Source organism: Balaenoptera borealis, assembly GCF_965194805.1.
Source record: "Balaenoptera borealis genome assembly, chromosome: 14".
Lineage (NCBI taxonomy): Eukaryota > Metazoa > Chordata > Mammalia > Artiodactyla > Balaenopteridae > Balaenoptera > Balaenoptera borealis.
The window spans coordinates 15,755,865-15,777,256 of record NC_138875.1 but is presented as its reverse complement, the minus strand read 5'-3'; the positions used below and the strand labels follow the sequence as shown (position 1 = coordinate 15,777,256).

The following is a 21,392-nucleotide window of genomic DNA, read 5'->3' as shown; positions in this document are numbered from 1 at the left end:
CGAGGTGCATTGGCAGCAGGATGCCCTGACTTCTGGTCAGGGTGTTTAGTGGAGAAAGGGTTGGTTGCTTCTGAGGCCTCTCTCCTTGGCTTGTAGATGGCTGTCTTCTCCCTGGGTCATCACATGGTCTTCCCTCTGGGGTATCTGTGTCTGAATCTCCTCTTCTTATAAGGACACCAGTCATATTGGATTAGGGTCCACCCCAATGACCTCATTTCACCTTAATTATCTCTTAAAGACCCCATCTCCAAATAGAGTCACACTCTGAGGTCCCGGGGTTTAGAATGTGGGTGGGTGGGTGTGTGTGTGTGTGGGGGGGGGACACAATCCAGCCCTTAATAGTCTGTATTAGGAAGATTTTATTAGAGTCTTTGTAGCGGTGGTAGCTAGTGGAGACTTGTCTGACTCCTGAGAAGAGGTGCCATGGTTTGGGCTCCAGTCCTCCAGGGAGTTAAACAAATATTTCCTTGGGTGGATGTGGGTTTTTACTGGATGGCCTGACAGGATGGTTTACCACCCACCGAGGACAGTGAGTTCTTAGTACCTCCCCACTCTAGACCTGGTGGGAACCTACTTGAGTGTCCTTATGACTGAGGCATCCTGGCCCCAATGTCAGCATCTTTCCGAGAGGCTGTCATGGAAGGTAGATTTCAATTCCTCAGCTAAAAACCAGCACTACCCAAACTTGTGACTATGCTACTGCGTTTAGCCTCTAAATGGAAAGAGGTATAAAAGATAGGGCTTTTTTCCTTCAGATAACACACTCTTATAGAATTCTAATAATTCAAGGAGGACTGAACTGGAGGGTCTGGCAAAAGGCACGGTAAACATACAGCATTGTTGCCGTACCTCTCCTGCCCACACCCATGGCAGACATTACTAGTCAATCACTGCACCACTGAGCTAGGACTCCTCTTCCATTCCAAGCATTAACACTAAACTAGAATTGGCACTCTAGATAAAAATAATTTGCTCCCTGTATCACTGTGGTGTTAAGCAAATGGTATCTCATCCCTTCCTCGTGAAGAACCATGGCAACTTCAAGCACTGGAATAGGACTGCTAAAGGCAGGGTTGTGCTGGTTGGTTTGGCACTCATGTTTGACAATTCTTCCATACCACTGCAGAGCCTCCTGGTCCCGACCCTCACAATTCCAAGTAGATACAACCAAACAGTGCCTTGCTCTGAGCCTGTGTCCCGAAATCTCATTTCCTGCCCCAGAACTGCCCACATACTACAGCTGGGACTCCTTCAGGAACCCTCTCAGCCTTACACATGCAAAGTCCCAGACTGTGGAGGAATTAATTTTTGTGGGGCCACCTTTGACCCAAGGGGGTATAGAAGACAGTAGGAAAATGCTTCTTTCTTTCATCCCCCAGGACAGTTAGTTTTGAGTTGCATTTCATAAGGCTGCACAGAACGTTCTGGCATTGGCCACCGTGATACTGCATCTTTGCATTGGCCTTCCCTGCTTCCCTGTTCCAACCCCATCCCTTATTCCTACCTCCACATGAACTACCTGCACCCTGATATTTGTCAGATTCTCCGTTCGGGTGGGCGGAGGATCCCTGTGTCCCACCTGTGCCTGACAGTCACCCCTCTCCTGAATCAACCACCACATCTGTCCATACAGCGCTTCATGCGTGGCAAGGGAGATTCCCAGGCATGGTCTCATTTTGAGCTGCACAGTAAGTTTCAGGGTGAAGATGAAGAAATTCAAGTTCAAGGTCCTGCCCAGGGCCCGGCAGCTAGTAAATGGTCAAGACTAAAGGCTAACTGAGGCTCTCTAACTCCAGCCCAGCTCCGGCCCCACTCGGCCACAGCTGCGCCCACGGCAGCCTCTCTCAAAGGCAGGCTGGCAGGAAGTGCCTCTGATGGCCAAGGTTGCAAGTCTTTCGTGTCCACAAATTTTGCGGTGAAGGAAAGTGAACGTCCTTTCTTCTTTGCAGAAATCAACACACCCTTGTCCTCCTCGGGGCCACGCTGTTCTTGGCATCTTTCACCGCCTCTGCTCTGCTCACACTGGCTTATAACCTTCCAGTGGCAGCTCCGTCAGATGCAAGGTAACCGCGGTTCCCAGCCCTCCCTGCTCTATCCCTCGCCTGCCCTCGGACTGGCCAGGACCTCCCAGGCAGGGCTGCTGTATGGATGCCAGGCTCTTTGCACCGTGCACATCGGCTCCTGGAAAAACTGGGTGGGAACTGTTCGGCCTTGATGGGAAAGTTGATTGCGTGTTTGTTTCCAAACTTCTGAACCTTTCAGCTTGTGCTGGGGGTCTGCTCTGAAAACACAGGGAACTCACTGTTGCCCATTGAAGTACTTCTCGGAGGAAAGGAGCGCCCCCAAGTGGCCGTACTGCGTTTCTCCTCCAGCGGCGAACTGCCGCTTGGAATCTTTATTATGGAATAGAGAGACTGAAATTTAAGGAAGCTGGGGTTACCTCTTCAAGGTCACACGCCTAGTAAGTGACACAGTTGTGAGCTGAACCTAGGACCTTACCCACTATGCTATTTTGCCTTTCCAATGGGGGTATATATAACACTTCTTCCTTATAAACACCCTGTGTCTTCTACAGGAAAAACTGGTAAGATTTCCTGCTAATCTATTCTCAAGGCAGCAGTCAGAGAGATGAAAATGAAAATCGGATCCTGTCAGTCATCTGCTCAAATTCCTCCACTGATCTCAAGGCAGAATCCCTGTCTTACCTCATCTATCACTTCCCTGCTTGCTGACTCAGGACCAGCCACACTGGCCTCCTTCCTTCCACACACCCAGCATGCTCCCTCCTCAGGGCCTTTGCACTTGCCATTCCCTCACAGGAGAATACTTTTCCTTTAGGATCTAGATCTTGGCAGGGCTAGCTCCTTCACTTCCTATAGGTGTCTGTGCATACATCACCTTCTCAGAGCAGCCTTCACTGACCTCCTGATGTAAAATAGCCCAGAACCGTGTCTGGCACAAAAGTGCTCAAAATGTATTGTGAGTGGAATAGATGAATGAATGAGTGACTGACTACACCCCAGGCCTTTTGACCAGGGAAGCATCATGCCCTTCTCATCATGACATCAGCCTCTGTGGGCATAGCCAGGTGACCGAGAAGGAGGCTCGCTCCTGTGTAGCCCAGTGGTTCTCAACTCCAGATGCAAATGAGAGTCACTTGGGGAGATTTGAAATCCCACTGATGCTTCCAGCAAGCACCATCCTGGACCAACTGAGTCAGAATCTCCGGGGGTGTGGCCCAAGCAACCGAATTTTGTCAGTGCTTCCATGAAGAGGTTCACTCCTTTCAGAAGAGGTTCACCTCTGGGAACCACATTTTTAGAGCTATCCCAGCATACCAGCCACCAGAAACAACTATTTAAAATGAACACAGCCGTCATATTTCCTTGGGATCCAGTGTGGAGGGGCCCAAGGGAATTTGGAATTTTCGGAAGCCAGCTGTGGCCCAAGGCAGGATCATGAGGTCACTGTCTGTGGATTATTACTGAGGAAATGAACAAATGTACACCCAGTTTTCCTTTGGGTTTGCTGATTGCCCCAGTGGACATCTGAGGGATTCCTTTTTCCATGTCCAGATCAAACGTAACCTTTGGCCTTACGTCCTTGTGTTCTTCAGTGAAAATGCAGCTGTGTTATATATCTTGGAGTACTACACGAAGCCCTGCGGCCAATTTGGGCCATTCCTTGTGGGCCTCTTTCTGAGCATTTTCATGCACCAAAACCACGAGGCAAACATTCTCAAAATCAAGGTATATGGTTTCCCCATACCTCACTGTAAGGACTGGGTCTGCTTGGGACTGGGGGCGTCCAAGATGAACACAGGTTTCTGGCTTGACTAATGGCATTGGATGGTGAATCAGAATGATTACCCACAGGAAAGAAATTCCATCTGGAAGGCAAAGTAACAGCTTTCCTCCCTCTAGACACCTCACGACCTGATTCCCAGACGGAACTGTCCAATCTGACCAAGAATCTTATCTCTGGAAACCAAAGAGCTTGTGCTATTAAAAATCCAACCCACCTAACCATGAACCATGGCCATTGCCCTCCTACTGGGTGTGTTTTCCCATATCAGTGGTTTCTCTGGTTCTGTACCAAGGCTCTGACGGGTGGGATGCCTCCTCCTCGTTGCCCGCTCCTCCCCATCCGATCACCCACCAAGCCCCGCGGGTTGTTTCTCCTGCCATCCTCTCGTAGCCTTTACCAACTGACCTTGTTGAAGCTCGTCTCATCTCTTACTTGGATTTCTTTACTAGTTTTCTTGCCTCTTGTCTTCTTGATCTCAAGTCCACCCACAGGGCAATTTAGTTAAAATACTATCTTGGCCTTGAACTGTGCAAAACCTTTTCATATAACTTTTGTTGGTCCATAAGACCTTGAGGGCAGAACATGTCTTATTCACCTCTGAATATCTAGCACCTGGTTCTGAAATCACTCCATAAATGAATGATGGATAATTTGCTTCTCAATGGAAGAAGGGCCAAGAACTCCCTTGCATTATTAGGGGGCAATGTTGACCCCAAATCCCCACTGCTAGGCCCTACCCTGGCTTGCCTAGGGCTTGTGGGTACCTCACCAAAACGTTCTAGAGATGAGGCGCTGGTCCTTGGAAAATCTTGTGTTGCTCATAGCAGGAACAGGAGCTAGGGCTTTACTGGAAGGAATGGATACACAGGTGCTACGGGTGTATTTTCCTATAGGTTGGAGTTATGATATTCCCCTGAAAATGCACAATTCAGTTGTAGATTATAACAGAGGACCATTCAAGAGGTGCTTTAGCAGAATCCAGGTTCATGGTGCCCAGGGAGAAATTGGGTGTGAGCAGAGAGGAAAGCCTAAGATGATGACGGGGCATTTGGGAACCACTCAGAGGACCAGGTCAGGACCAGGGAGCATAGAGCTAGAACCCAAGTCAAGCAGAGCTGGAGGAATGACTTCGATGGGGTGAGTAGGCCAAGCACAAACTGTAGAAGCCAGAAAATAAGAACACAGAGTCCCAGCTGGAGGCAGCTGAGGCATATTCCATGTGGTAGGAGTAAGTCAGTGTGCATTCTGAGTAAGAGTGAAGGGGACCCTAGGCTAAGAGGAGGCTTGTGGAGAGCCCCTGAGGAAGTAACTTTGTTCCCTGTAGCCAGAACCTAGGGCAGGAACCTGAGACCCAAGGAGGGGAGAGCTTCTCTTTAGAGACAAGATGGTAGCATGATAAGATGCTAGTTCAGGTTGATGTAGATGTCATCATAGCACCTTGAGAACTGGAACAGAGAAGCAAGAGAGACCCTTGGAAGATAGGTCTGGGTCTAAAAAGGTCAAGTAAGGTGACATCTAAGATCTTGAACTGAGCGCAGTAATAGGATTTATCTCACAGGGTTATTCTGTGAGCTGGAAACATCTCCATTCTCCCATTCCTTCTGCCATTTTATGTCCCTAGTGACAGGTGCAGCCCAGGTACAGGCTGTGTGCTGGGGCCCCTCACATTTATGGTAGGGGGCAGAAGCAATCAAGGAGCCTTATTTGGCTAAGGAACAGAATGGGAGGTTAGGAGTGGGTTAGAGCATTACTTTTTTCTTTTAACTTTCATCTAAAAATGATTTAAGAGTCACCATAAGTCACAAAAATAGTAGAGGAGATCTTGTGTACCCTTGACCTGCGTTTCCCCACCAGGAACATGTTAAGGTAACTATGGCACATGATCACAACCAAGACATTGACACTGGCACAACCCACAGACCTTAGATCCACCAGTTCCACGTGCACTCGTTTGTGTGTGTGTATAGTTCTGTGCAATTTTATCACGTCTGTAGATTTGTGTAACCATCACCACCACAATCAAGGTACAGAACTCCTCTGCCACCACAAAGGTCACCCTTGTGCTACCTCTTCGTGGCCACACCGCCCACTGTCCCCTACCCCACCCCGACCCTCACCCCAGTAACCACTAATCTGAACTTTCTATTCGGTCAGATTTGGTCATTGACTGAGGTTTACAAATAGACCCCTCAAGTCACTAATAACACACAAAAAGTGAGCGTAAAAAGAATTAAGTACACAATGGCCAAAACGGGCTGTGAACGGTGCCTTTCCTTTCCCTGTAGGTGCTGGCTCTGCTGCAGTGGATTTGCTCTCTGTCGACCCTGTCCCTAGTGGCTGCCCTGGCGTACACGGTGCGTGACGCGTCTGCCGCCTCTTAGTTGCCGCTGCTGTCACCGTGCCCTCCACCGGCCCCTGTGGGCGGCCCCTGAGGGCTGGGTATCGTTCGCGCGTCAGGAAGCCACGGATGTAGGATGCGGTGACGCAGCACGGGGCTTGCTCCGGGCTCACACACTGGCCTGTTAAAGGCGACGGTGTGAAAATGCATGTACCCAGAGAGACTTTTATTTGATGCTGAATGACTGATAGTGACTCAAAAACATCCATCTGTCTGTACACTCGGGGAAACCCACTCACATATCCTGGTTTAGATGTTTACACTGGTTTATATACAAATGCAGGCTCTGAAAGAAAAAATTGCAGCCTCTCCAATGAAGCTAGTTTAGAAATTGGAAAAGAACTGGTAAGGGGTAATGTCGTGAGAAAAAAACTTACCAGTGCTGGGACAAGAGTACTGACCACACCCAGCCTGGGCCTCGGTCTCCTCATCTGAGCATAGAGACTGAAGAGTTGGCAACACCCCCTTCAGCCCTCTGATGACTGGGGACACTGTTTCTGTAGAGCCTGGCTTTCAGGGTCGGGCAGAAAAAGAGCTTAAATGGAAAGAAAGGGATCTTCTCCAGATTAGAACTGTCTATTCAAGTCACCCGACGTTTTCCACCTTTCCTCTCTATTTGGCATGAGGTGCTTGAGGTGTCAGCAAATGACAGAGAAAGGCTGGCGGGAATCACCCAGCAAAGGTTCTGGCCCTGCACTGCCCAGGAGCCCTGAAATGACGGAATTAGAGCCAGGTGGAGGCAACACAACTTTATACCCCTGGGAGATGAGCAGGGTGAGTTAAAACTTTCTCCTGTGAAGCCAAAGCCGTTAACCTCAGCAAAGGTGGCTGGAGAAGCCTGACGAAGTGAACATAACAAAGTCCTGCTTACTGAGCGCAAGCTTACGCCAGGCCCCGTGGAGAACTTCACCCCTGTGGTCTCGGGCAACACTGGCCACACCGCTACAGGTAGAACTATAATTAGCTCTGTTTCTCAGTGAGGAAAATGGTGCCTGGAGATGAAGCAGCGTGGGAAGGTCACTCAGCTAGAAAGTGAGCCCAGGCCTGAGGGCACCGCCCACAGGCCCTGCTCTTCATTTCTGTACACTAGCCACGCCCACCCCCAAGATGTTTGACTGTTCAAATTGTTCTTGAGTTTTATGAGTATATAAGGATGAGGGATTTGTTCTTTCACTTCAATTTAAAAAGCTTTCCCTTCTATGGAGAAATGACGTTGAAGAGGCATCGGGTTGCGTTCTCCTTGACTGATGTATTTGCTTTTATGGGCGGCTGTTTGGATCACATGACCTCCACTTGGTGACGGTGGCCCTGAGCTGTTGACAGAGCCTCAGAACATACACAACTGCTCCCCCTGGCCTGGTACAGGCCACCTCTGATGTGGTGACAAACAGCACAGTATCCCTGTCTAAGGTGACAGTCCTGCTGGGTCAAACTGGGTAATGTCCAGCAGGATTAGAGAGGAGTGACTTAGGTTAAGTTAGAAGATTAAACGAATTGGCAGTATTACCAGTACGGTGGAGCTAGTAAATACTATCAGTCATTAACCTGAGTGTGTATAATACATACCTCTTTTAATCCAAACGATGAATAAGCCCTCTGGCTCATTCTTGAGCAATTTATCATTCAAAGGTGTATTGTTATTAGCCAACCACAATTATAGGTGTGACTGACGTTCTAGGTTTGTATCTCCAGCACTATCTGTAAGATACCAAGATTGATCAGTAGGTGAATGTAGGAGGTGATGGGTTAGATAAATTTTTTAAAAACGTGTCCACCTGATGACCTTTAGAAAAGTATACTTATAAAAGAACATGTTTTTCTTCTTCATAATTTTATTTATTTATTTTAGTGAAGTATAGTTGATGTACAATGTTATATAAGGTACAGGTGTACAATACAGTGATTCACAATTTTTTTAAAAAATTTATTTTATTTATTTATTTATGGCTGTGTTGGGTCCTCGTTTCTGTGTGAGGGCTTTCTCTAGTTGTGGCAAGCGGGGGCCACTCTTCATCGCGGTGCGCGGGCCTCTCACCACCGCGGCTTCACTTGTTGCGGACCACAGGCTCCAGACGCGCAGGCTCAGTAACTGTGGCTCACGGGCCCAGCTGCTCTGCGGCATGTGGGATCTTCCCAGACCAGGGCTTGAACTCATGTCCCCTGCATTGGCAGGCAGACTCTCAACCACTGCGCCACCAGGGAAGCCCCACAATTTTTAAAGGTTATACTCCATTTATAGTTATTATAAAATATTGGCTGCATTCCCTGTGTTGTACAATATATCCTTGTAGCTTATTTGATATGTAATAGTTTGTACCTCTTAACCCCTACCCCTATCTTGCCTCTCCCCCCTTCCTTCTCCCCACTGGTAACCACTAGTTTGTTCTGTATATCTGAGTCTGCTTCTTTTTTGTTATATTCACTAGTTTGTTGTATTTTTTAGATTCCACATATAGGTGATATCATTCAGTATTTGTCTTTCTCTGTCTGAATTATTTCACTCAGCATAATACCCTCCAAGTCCATCCATGTTCTTGCAAATGGCAAGATTTGATTCTTTTTTATGGCTGAGTAGTATTCCATTTTATATATACACCACATCTTCTTTATCCATTCATCTGTTGATGGGCACTTAGGTTGCTTCCATATCTTGGCAATTGTAAATAATGCTGCTATGAATATTGGGGTGCATGTATCTTTCCAAATTAGTGTTTTTGGGGTTTTTTGGATATATACCCAGTAGTGGAATTGCTGGGTCATGTGGTCACGTTTGAGGAAGAAGACGAATTCAGTTGAGACGGTCAGGACAAGGAGGGATCTTGATGGTTCAGATCATCTTTTCCATCATCTTCAGTCATGGCCAATGCAGACCATGCTGGTCTTGTTGAGTTGCAAGAATCACCTTCTGACCATGTCACTCCTTCGATTAAAACTTCTCAGTGCTGGGACTTCCCTAGTGGTCCAGTGGTTAAGACTCTGTGCTCCCAATGCAGGGGGCCTGGTTTCGATCCCTGGACAGGGAACTAGATCCCGCATGCCACAACTAAAGATCCTGCATGCCGCAGCTAAAAAAGATCCCACATGCCGCAACTAAGACCCTGCGCAGCCAAATAAATAAATAAATAAATATTAAAAACAAACAAACAAACTTCTCAGTGATGCCCTGTCACCTACACCAATGGTCCTCAAACTTTAATAATAGGCAGACCCATTCTAAAGGAATAAGAATTCTTTTGGATCCTTAGTATTGGCTTAAATTATTTTAATCCTAATTTTACCTAAACACTAGCAAACATAAACCTAGATGCAAATTTTTATGTTTATAGCACATATATTTATAAAGCCAAAACAAATTTATAAAGTAACCATAAAACCAATAAAATCTGAATTAATGTTAATTTAATGTGATTAATTGGCTGGAGCCAATCGTAGTTCATGACATGGTATTGTTTGTGCTGGGGCACATTCTTTTGTGTTTGGCTTACCTGTATGACATGGGTTTTTTACTGACTTAATTCTACAGCTATTTTGTTTGTCCCACGGTAAATATCTTGGTTCATCTTATCATTTGGGATTCAGTTGTGTGCAAATGCACATTTTGTCTGTGAGTCCATCTCTATTTATCTACTTGATTATATAAGATAGTTATTAAATGCTTGCCCTATGCCGGGCACTGCTCTAGATGCTGGGGATATCACAATAGGCAAGAAAAATCCCCCTCTTGTAGGAAATTGAAATGGGAAAGGGGAAGTGAGAGACCAGGAGACTCTAGTAGCCTGCATAATGGCCTCCAAGTTACCAGGTCTTAATCCCTGGGAACTTGCAAATGTGATTAAGTTAAGGATCTTGAGAAGGGAAGATTATTTTGGATTATTTGGGTGGGCCCTAAATACAATCACATGTATCCCTATAGGAGGGGGACAGAGGGAGATTTGACACACACATGTAGGAGATGGTGATATGAAGATGGGGCAGAGAGAGATATGAAAATGCTGATGTTCATTGGAGTGATGCGACCACAAGCCAAGGAATGCCAAAGCCACCAGAAGCTGGAAGAGACAAGAATTAGATTCTCCCCTAGAGCTTCTAAGGAGAATGTGACCCTGCCAACACCTTGATCTTGGCCGCTGATACTGATTTTGGACCTCTGGTCCCCAGAATGTTGAGAGAATAAATTTCTGTTGTTTTAAGCCACCATGTTTTTGTAATTTGTTACAGTAGCCATAGGAAATGAATCCAGAGCCATATTAAGTAAATGTATTTGTAATATAATTTCAGATGCACATAAATATGGTGAATAAAAATAAATCAGAGGAATTTCCTGCTGGTCCAGTGGTTAGGACTCCGTGCTTACACTGCCGAGGATGTGGGTTCGATCCCCGGTCAGGGAACTAAGATCCTGCAAGCCGTGCAGTGAGGCCAAAAATTAAAAGCAAAAAAAAAAAAAAAAAAAAAATCAGGGAGGTTAACTGGATTAGGGGTGCATTTGAAAATATGTGGTACAAAAGCACTCCAGGCAGAGGGAATGCTAAGGCAGCGTTCTTCAGTCTGGAATATGTTTAGTGGGTGAGAGGAACAGCAAGAGGTCCAGTGAGATGGGGATCAAAGATCAAGGCAGGAGAGAGACGGGAATGAGGACAGAGAAGAAGGTAGTGGTCAGGGCATGCAGGGCCTTTGCGGCCATGGGGAAGAATCTGGATTTTATTCTAAATGCCATGGGACGTGATCTGGTTTGTGATTTTAAAAGATTACTCTGGATGTTTTCTTTCTTTTTTTTTTGATGGCTTGAAACAACAGAAATTGATTCTCTCACAGTTCTGGAGGCTAGAAATTCAAAATCAGGGTGTTGGCAAGGTCCTTCTGGAAGCTCTGAGGGGGAATCTCTTCCATCCTCTCCTATGTCTTCAGCGTTCCTTGGCTTGTGGGTGCATCACTCCAATCTCTGTCTCCATCTTCACGTGGCCATCTCCCTGTGTCTCTCCTCTGTGTCTGTGTCTCCTTTTCTGTCTGTCACAAGGACACTTTGGATTTAGGGCCCACCCTAATCTAGGATGATCTCACCACCCATTCCTTACCTTAATTACATCTGCAAAGACCCTTATTTCCAATTCTGAGGTTGCAAGTTTTATATGTGGAATGTTTTGTGCTCAGAGGTTGAAACCCACTAAGGATTAAACTGGCCGTAAACTCAGTATTAGCCTCCCTTATTATTATTTTCATATTGCTGCAATGGGAAGTTGGGTTTTTTTTGTTTTTGTTGGTTTCAGTACATTCTCTTAAAAATTATAATGAAAAAAGACCTTCTCAGTAGAAAGTTCACAGACTTAGAGGCAGAACCCAGGGGGAGCAGTGATGGTACAGCATCTTCCCAGGCCCAGGGAGGGGCTCGAAGCTCCATGAATCGGTGCCTAGTCCCTCCAGGTCTGGGGCACCGGCTGCTTTCCTGGGATATCTGGAGCTTCCTGGCCAGCTTGAGCTACGCTTGCTACTTGGTGCACCCCATCCTCATCATCCTCTGCCTGGGCTTCAGGAGACGCTTATTCACTCCACCGACATCAACATGGTGAGGCAGCCCCAGCTCTCAGCTCATTGTAGCAACGCAATTTGCTCTCCCCTGGAGCAGAGCAAACTATTGGCTTCATTAGAACCTTATTTTCTGTTTGTTTGTTTGTCAAAAGCCTATTGTTCTTTGTTTTATTGGAGGGAGGACTTCAGCCCAGGATAATATCTTTCTTTTCTTCTCTTTATTTTTAATGTTTAGGGCTGTTTGTCTTACAGATCTATTTCATATAGCCAGGATGGTACACTTATTCCAAATGCAATAGGAATCTTGTAGTAAGACTGTGTCCACTCTGCCCCTCTTTCTCCCTAGTTCTATCTTTTCTCTGGACACTGTTTGCTGACCTTCATCACTGGGCTGGCCCTTACGCTGTTCATTGAGAAACCATGTCAGGAACTGAAGCGGTGCCTGCTGGGATCAGTGCCTGCAGGGCCGTGAGCTTCCGGTAAAATCCGAAAGAGTGGATGGCCCTTTGTGGGTGCTGATGAGCAAAGGCAAGTGTGGCCTTGTTTATGTAATGAATGCTTGTGTTCCCAAAAAAGGGTATGAATCTGATTTTTGTGAATGTTTAAGGTATACAAGTTCTTTAATATATAAAAAAGTTCTGAGTGTTTACTGTATGAAAGAGTTGTGTTAGTCTGTTTAGTAGCACAGTAATTGCCCTCCAATGTAACTTTTTAGCAAAAAAATCTGGATTTTTTGAGTCTCATACTGCATGTATTTTCTATATCAGTGATCATAGGAGAACATCAAATGTAGTGAATTTAATGTACTTCAGGTTTTAATGCTCACTTTTCTTGGTAAAATCACAGTATGTCGTTTTGTACATTATAATTGTTTTTGTGTTATTATGATACCTTTGTAGACTCGTAACTTTATCCTGGATGGTACGACCCACTAGTGTGCACGATTCATGGGTTTGTCATTATAGGTCTTTCAAACATTGTTCATTTTACAAAGTGGTCTATTTTTGTTTTTTTGTTTTTGGTTTTTGTTTTGTTTCATTTTTTGGCCACGCTTCACGGCTTAGTTCCCTGACCAGGCATTGAACTCAGGCCACGGCAGTGAAAGCACCTAACCACTGGACTGCCGGGGAATTCCCGAGATGGTCTATGTTATGAGTTGAATTGTGTCCCCTGAAAAAGATATGAAGTCCTAAACCCCTGGTACCTTAGAAAGTGACCTTATTTGGAAATAAGGTAATCAAGTTAAAATGAGATCATGGGGGTTGGGGAATGGGTGGCCCTAATCCAATATGACTGGTGTCCTTACTAAAAGGGGAAATCTGGGCACAGAGACAGACGTGTACAGAGGGAAGATGATGTGAAGACACAAGGAGAAGATGGCCATTGGCAAGCCAAAGAATACCAAGGATTGCCAGCAGACACAGAAGCTGGAAGAGGCAAGGAAGGATTCTCCCCTAGAGCCCTCAGAGAGAGCATGGCCCTGGCGACACCTTGATTTAGGACTTCCAGCCTCCAGGACAATGAGATGATACATTTCTGTTGTTTTGAACCAGCCAGTTTGTGGTGCTCTGTTACAGGAGCCCTAGCAAATGCACACAGTCCCTCAACACAACCTCTAACAGAGAAGGAAGAGACCCTAGTAAGTGGCTTCTATCCCAACCCCCTCGGTTTCCAGCAAAGAGGTAGAGAGATGGGAGAGACTTGTAAGGCCAAGTGGAGAACATGGATGTCCCAGTTCTCAGGCTTGTGTTCCTTCCTGAGTGTGTAATTTCTTCTTTTTTGGGGGGAGGGGGTGTAATTTCATGTTGACCGTCCCTACTTACATATGTCTAACATTACTTATAATAACGCCTTTTGTGTACTTAATAATCAAAGGATTTATTAACAACCATGGGGTTACCAGGAGCGTATTGGCACAGAATGCTCCCCATCTGTGTAGGCTCTCTTTGCCTTCAAGTGGATTTGCAAGGAAGACCACTGGGGTGAGGAGGGCTGCCATCCCCACATCCTTTGACAGGGCAGTTGACAGCTAATCTTGTCCTTTTCCAGGCGGCCTTGGGGAACGAACCACATCTCCCCGAGGTCTGATCTGCTCTGCTGGCAGAATCTGACCTGAGTGAGAAGCCAAGTCCCACCCGGGTGTGTTCAGTCTGTAATAAAACGCGCACCAAGTTGGCTTTTTGGGCGACTGCGAAGTTCATTGGGTTCCTCGGGAGCCCCCTGGTGGCCGATTCGGCACCTGCACCCTCTGACTTAATTAGGCCTCAGAGGAGAACTTGAGGGTGGGTGACATTTACAGAAGGAACACTGCCATCCCGATGGACCCCAGTGGGAAATGACTCGCCTGCCAACATTGCTCGGCAGTCCAATTGCCAAGTGCTTCTAGTTATGAGTCAGGAAACCCGGGGCCCTTGGAAACAGCTTTCCAATTACCAACAAAGCCTTTGAACGTTTCTTTAATAAGAAAAAAATACTCTCCCCACGATTGCAATTTCACAAAACATAAAGTAGGGATAAAGAAGTCCAATTTTGTTCTGGCTATTGTTTCAACCCAGAATTCCCTAGAAGTTTAAGATTTATAGAATGTGTGGACCTTATTTGGATTCTATAACAAACTGTAAAAAAGCGTATGACATTTATGGAACCACTGGAAATTTAAGCCCTGCCTGGGTATTTGATGATATGAAGGACTTTGTAATCTTTTAATGTGATAGTGGTATTGTGGTTACGTGTTTTTAGAGTGCTTATCTGTTAGATGCCGACTGAAGTATTTATGGACAAAATGATATAAAATGTAGTATTTATCTCAAAATAATATCGGAAGTGGGATAGATGAAACAAGATTGGCCATTTAGTGATAGTTTTTGAAGCTGGTGATGGGTGCATGGGACCTCATTACACTATTTTCTTATTTTTGTGTATGTTTGAAGCGTGTATAATAACAAAGTCAAATTTATAGAGGCAGCAAGATTGGAGTAGAGTGTCAATTGATGGGTGTCTCCTCTAATTCCTCCTAAGTTCTGAAATCCGTGTTTCATCCCCACATACCTACCTGTGGATAAAAATAGGTCACATCAACAGTACAGGATCACCCCCAGCAGATCTAAAGGAACTCAGCCCTCCTTAAATTCCTCCTGACTGGTTTTGGGAGAGTCCAGGGACATCTTGCTTGTTTTGAGAACAGCGGGGCTCTGCTATTTCTTTTTTCAATGAGCCGGCTCTCCTCAGCTGCACCACCCCTCCCCTCCCTGCCATCAGAGCTGCTGCTGAGAGCTGCTGGCGGTGGCCAGAGCCTCCTACACCCGCTGATGTCCCCACGCCACTCTCCAAAGCATGCCGCCTCCTCCCGTGACTTGTCTGTGCAGGATGTGGGCTGAGTTGCCTTGGTGCTCAGGGTCTCCACAAATGCCACAAGCAGATAAATCCCCGTGCCCCGACTTGAGCCATCTGTGCTTTCTCATTCAGGCTTTGACGCAGGGCTGCTGGGTGCTCATCGTGTTTTTATAGAAACTGCTCTTGCAATTTTCCTCTTTCTGATATAGGTCTGTCTCCCTTGGATGCCCTAAGTCTATGGCCGCTGGTATGGAGGCGACCTGTGTGGCAATCACTTCCTCTTTACATTTGTCCTGTTCACCAGTACATCTCTACCTCACCACCATGACTGGCACACAGTCGGTGTGAAAGAAGTGTCAGTTGACACAGTGATGGAATCAACCCTTTCTTCCTTTAGATGAGTTTTTTTGTTTGTTTTTTTCAGGAGGCTTCTTTTACAGATAGGCAGGCTCTCTCAACTAGGTTTCAGATATGTTCAATTTTATAGGAATCTTCCCCCCAAATGACCCAACCAGACCCCTTCCAGGGAAGCTCAAAGTTGAGAAGCCCCAGGGCATCTGAAGGGGTGAGAAGCCTTTATAACTTTAGTCCCTTGACCCCAAGTGGAATTTAAATCAACGCTGTGCTGATACAGGCTGGGAGGCAGCCGCTTTTGGTAACCTACCCACATTCGTGTCCCCTCCTCTCTTGCAAAACAAACTCTGAAGTTGTTCTAGTATCAATGCGCCCAGACAGAGGGAAAGTTTCAGATTTAGTATAATACAATTTCATCTTCCCGTGTGCCTTGGCCGATGGTTGGTCCAAGTGTGGTCATGTGACTCAGCTCTGACCAATGAGGTGTAAGGAGAAGTGCGCTGGAGATTTCTAGGAAGGGTTGTCTTCCCTGAGTATGGAGGAGGGTGGAGCTTCAAGGAGACAGTCCTTTCTGTCCTCACCTCTATTAATCTTGCGAGAGTACAGTGTTATTTAGAGTTGTTCCTGTCACTATTAGGTACTATTTTTTCATTTTTCTTTTTTTAAAATTAAGATATGATTTGCATAGAGTAAAATTCAAGCATAAAAGTATATGTTTCTGTGAGTTTTGACAAATGCATACAGTTGTGTAATCACCACCCAAAAGCAAGATATAGAAGAATTCCATCACCCCTCAAAATTTCTGGAGTTCTTTTATAGTCAACCTCTGTTCTCACCCCCAACCCTTAGCAACTAACTATCTGCTTCTCATTTCTATAGTTTTGTTTTTTCCAGATGTATTTATTTTTAAATGTTTATTTTTTTTAAATATAAAATATTTCAAATATTCAAACAAGTCTAAAAAATGAAACAATGGGTACCCCACACAGCCATCATGCCTAATAAACGTAGGTTAACATTTTGCCACTTTTCCTTTGGATGTGTTTCTTTTTGTTTAAAAAATAAAACATTGTGAGCACAATGATAGATCTCCCTGCATCCCATTTGCTTCTCCCTTCTCATCCAAGTTTCATCCACATTTTTTTTTTAGATTTTTTTTTTTTGATGTGGAACATTTTAAAAGTCTTTATTGAATTTTGTTACAATACCGTGTCTAAGTTTTGGTTTTTTGGTCACGAGGCATGTGGGATCTTAGCTCCCCGACCAGGGATCGAACAGACACCCCCTGCATTGGAAGGCGAAGTCTTAACCACTGGACCACCAGGGAAGTCCCCACATTTTTATATTTTTACTAATAACATGCACGTGTCTATCAATGGTATATAGTACTTTGTTTTTAAACGCTATGTAATTTGATCCATACCGTAATATCCTTGGGAAACATGATTTTCCCCTTTAAACATAGTCCGCCTAGCTCGCCCATTCACTTTGAATGCGAATGGTGTTCTATTGTGTGCATGTGTGCCTTAAATGTTTATCAATTCACCAGCTGGTAGGTAGATATTTGGTTTGTTTTCAGTTTTTTGTTATCGCAAACATGTTTGTAACCAACTCCTTGTATGTGTTTCCTCATGGAGATACATTCGTTTTCCAGGGTATATAGTCAGGAGAGTCATTGCAGAGTTATAGCGTGTATGTATACTCAACCTTACCTGATAATGACACACATTTTCCTAAAGTGATTTTCCAAATTTACACCTTCACTAGTGGTGATTGGGGATAGATATTATGACTCAGAGATCCTCCCCAACACTTGGTGCTATTGACCTGTTAAGTTACTGTTAAATACCAGATGAGTCTAAGGTAGCATCTCATCACTTCACTTTGCATGTCCCTGTCTACCAAGGGGCTTGAGCATTTTCCATGTGTGTTTTGGCCATTTAGAGTTTCCCCTTCTCCAGCTGCCTGACTATCCTTTTCCTATTCTGCTATTGGGTGTTTGTCTTTTTATTATTGATCCTGAGATGTCCTTTATGTATTCTGAAGACAAATCATTACTTTATCGATTGTGCTGCAAATACGTTCTCCTAGGCTGTGGAAACTTCATATATGATATGAATGCTTTACCTTTTAATGCAGGCAAAATTATCAATCCTTTCCTTTTGGCTTGCACTTTTCGGATCTTGTTCATGAAATCCATAGAAATGTTCTTTTGTACTTTTTCCATGGGGGGAGAAAAGCCTCCATGTAAGTTCCTGATCTCGTGCTGCGAGTTCTTTGAGTTCTTTGTAAGGTGGATTTGTAAGGTTAGAGCAGTTCTCGATAGGGGAGGGTGGCCATTTTGTCTCTCCAGGGAAGATTTGGCAATGTCTGCAGACATTTGTTGTTTTTTAGTGGGTAGAAGCCATGGATGCTGTTAAACATCCTACAATGCACAGGATAGCCACCTCCCAACCCCAATCGCAGAAATATCCAATAAAAAATGTCCATAGTGCCCAGGTTGAGAAACTCTGAGTTAGAGAACAACAGTGATGATTGCTGGGTTCACACAAACCAGGACCCTCACATTCAAAGCTCCTGTGTGGGGAGGACTGAGGTCGTGTCTGGGACTGTCAGCACTTAGACAAGTAACACTGGGTCATTCTGTGTTGAACTTGGTAAATATGCCCAAGCCAAGTGTGTTAAATCTACACAGGAGGGAACTTGACCGAATCTGCCAAACAACCTAGTATTTGCTCTAATCACAGTAGGAGGGGAGGCGGTGCTGCCACAGCTCTTTAATCAGGCCTTACTGCCATGCTAATGAGCCCTAAAATGTATTATGTGCTGTTTCTGGAAAGGCACAGCATGTATCATATTTTCTGGTCCCAAACAAGTTATCGGTTCACTTCGTTGTTCATTAAAAAAATCATGCTCTCCATCCTGATGTGGTGTCAGCATGCCTCTGTTTCTTTCTCTGAAAAATGCTGGAATTTGACAAGATTCATGGTTCTCAGATGCTGGTCTGTGTAGGCTGCTTGCAGCAGAGTCATCTGAGGTGCTTTTAAAAAATACAGGATAAAAAAAAAAAAAAAATACAGGATAAATTCCTGGAGATTGACAGCTTGGGTGGGACTCAGTAATCTGGACTTTCCTCAAAACTTCCCGAAGCTTTCTAATGAATAATGGTGGTTTGTTTTGTTTTGTTTTGTTTTGCTTTTTTGCCTCACCGTGTGGCATGTGGGATCTTAGCTCCCCGACCAGGGATCGAACCCGCACCCCCTGCAGTGGAAGCGTGGAGTCTTAACCACTAGACTACCAGGAAAATCCTACTAATGGTGGTTTTGAACCACTGGACTCAATAAGTGGTAGGACTGGTTCTACATCATGGAGTCTGGATTTATGACATTCATGAGTGAATAGCAACTTCTCCAAGACATGAACAGTTTTGTTTTTTTTTTTAAGGAATTGCTTTATTTATTTATTTATTTACATTTATTTATTTTTGGCTGTGTTGGGTCTTCGTTTCTGTGCGAGGGCTTTCTCTAGCTGCGGCAAGCGGGGGCCACTCTTCATCGCGGTGCGCGGGCCTCTCACTATCGTGGCCTCTCTTGTTGCGGAGCACAGGCTCCAGACGCGCAGGCTCAGTAGTTGTGGCTCACGGGCCCAGTTGCTCCGCGGCATGTGGGATCTTCCCAGACCAGGGCTCGAACCCGTGTCTCCTGCATTGGCAGGCAGATTCTCAACCACTGCGCCACCAGGGAAGCCCCCATGAACAGTCTTTGATTCAAAGTGAGTTTCTTGTGCCTGAAGAGGGTTCTTAAAAGGTTTTCCTCGGGAGCCATCCTCAGCCTTTCAACCCCTGGACATCCTTTGGCCAAAGGTCTCTGCCACTGTGAGTTCATGAAGGGATTTGGGGACGCCGGGTCCCTGCAGCAGCCTCCATTCATTCATGGACACAGGTGGGCATTCATTCACCCCCTCCTCTGTGCATTCAGCAAGTGTTTATTGGCCCCTGCTCTGTGCCAGGTACTGTGCAAAGCGCTGGGAATACACCGTTGACAAGCATGGACGCAATTTCTGCTCTCCCTGCTCTTAGTGTCCTGGGGTGAGGGTGATCATAAACCACGCCCCAAGTACCTAATTACAGTGACCTGAGAACTCTGAAAGCCTGATCCTAAGTGGGAGGCTGGAGATAGAATTTCTGGGAAACTAGCCTTAAACTGGAATTTGAAAAACAATAATAAGCAATATTTGTTGAGGGCTCATGACATGCCAAGTACTGTTCTAAGCACTTGACAGAAACCAAGGCTGATTTAATCCCAGCACAGACTCTGAAATAAGCACCCCTCTCATCCTCATTTGCACATGGAGACACTGAGGCACGGAGATAAGTCACATACCCGAGGCCACAGCCAGGTGGGGGCACCGGATATAAATCCGAGCAGTTTGAGTCCGGAGCCCACACTTGTGGCCACCGTATTCTGGTGGCTTTCAGACGAGTAGAGTTAACCTCTCAGGGGGTTTATGAGAAATCCTCTCCAGAAGTTTGTCTGCTGCAGTGTGCTATGGGCGCTGAAGGTGGGAATGATTTAGCACGTTTGTAGTCCTTGAGGATTTTGAGAGGAATTTTGTGTTTTCTCAACACTTGAAGGAGAATGAGGACCAAGGAAGCTTAAGGGAGGGTCTTGCCATCAGACCTGGGAAGCCAGGGCTCCTCTGAATGTGCTGCTTCCTCCACAGCTTCGCTCAGTCTCCCCGCATGCCCCCAGGAGGCCCCTCGCTCCCTCCCGGTTCTGCACACATGCTCAGGGTCTTCACGGCTCTGGGCCAGAAAACGCAGAGGACCCTTGAAGAGGTTAGCGCCCTGTGGTTTCCAGATCCACGCTGGGAATGGGATGCACTTGTGACTAGACAGCTGGTAATTCTTCCTCTGGCATCAAATGAGGCTCATGGCCTCGGAAAGCCTTCTCAGACATGGAGGAGCCCCATCTTAGGAAACGTCTTATTTTACAGAGACTGGACCTGAGGCAAGCTGTGCTTCAGGACACACAGCAAATCGGTGTCCGACATGAGCAATCAACCAAGGAGTGTCTTTTATTCTAACTAGATCTGCACTGGAAGGACGATCATACCCCATGATCTCACTTTACAAAATCCTAGGAGGGGGCTTCCCTGGTGGCGCAGTGGTTAAGAATCCGCCTGCCAATGCAGGGGACACGGGTTCGAGTCCTGGTCCAGGAAGATCCCACATGCCACGGAGCAACTAAGCCCGTGCGCCACAACTACTGAGCCTGTGCTCTAGAGCCCGTGAGCCACAACTACGGAAGCCCGCATGCCTAGAGCCCGTGCTCTGCAACAAGAGAAGCCACCGCAGTGAGAAGCCCGCGCACCGCAACAAAGAGTAACCCCCGCTCAGCACAACTAGAGAAAGCCCGCGTGTAGCAACGGAGACCCAACACAGCCAAAAATAAATAAATAAAATAAATAAATAAATGAATAAATAAACAAATAAAAATCCTAGGAGGGATTTTTTTTTTTAATTTTTAAATTTATTATTTATTTATTATTTTTATTTTTGGCTGTGTTGGGTCTTCGTTTCTGTGTGAAGGCTTTCTCCAGTTGCGGCGAGTGGGGGCCACTCTTCATCGCGGTGCGCGGGCCTCTCACTATCGCGGCCTCTCTTGTTGCGGAGCACAGGCTCCAGACGCGCAGGCTCAGTAGTTGTGGCTCACAGGCCCAGTTGCTCCACGGCATGTGGGATCTTCCCAGACCAGGGCTCGAACCCATGTCCCCTGCATTGGCAGGCAGATTCTCAACCACTGCACCACCAGGGAAGCCCCCCTAGGAGGGATTTTATAAGGGTCTGTCTTATAAGGGTCAGGAGCCTGTTAACTGTCTAGATATTCTACCCTTCAGTGCCTGCTGTTGGGAGTGTTAGCAAAACACTGTTTACCCAATCATCAAATGTTAAGGTTCCAGAATATTGTGTTCC

General features: G+C 45.8%; 1 protein-coding gene across 1 annotated transcript in view; it reads left to right on the top strand.

Annotated features, from left to right (window-relative positions):
• The window catches only part of LOC309611272 (O-acyltransferase like protein-like), a 71,086-nt gene extending 52,612 nt beyond the window's left edge, over positions 1-18,474 (top strand). Inside the window, 7 exon segments of the mRNA XM_082355457.1 lie at positions 1,950-2,063; positions 2,318-2,461; positions 3,617-3,749; positions 6,093-6,176; positions 11,404-11,719; positions 11,722-11,768; positions 12,078-18,474. Coding sequence (XP_082211583.1) covers positions 1,950-2,063; positions 2,318-2,461; positions 3,617-3,749; positions 6,093-6,176; positions 11,404-11,719; positions 11,722-11,768; positions 12,078-12,203 — 964 coding nt within the window. The 3' untranslated portion in view covers positions 12,204-18,474.
• Positions 18,475-21,392: the final 2,918 nt, after the last annotated feature.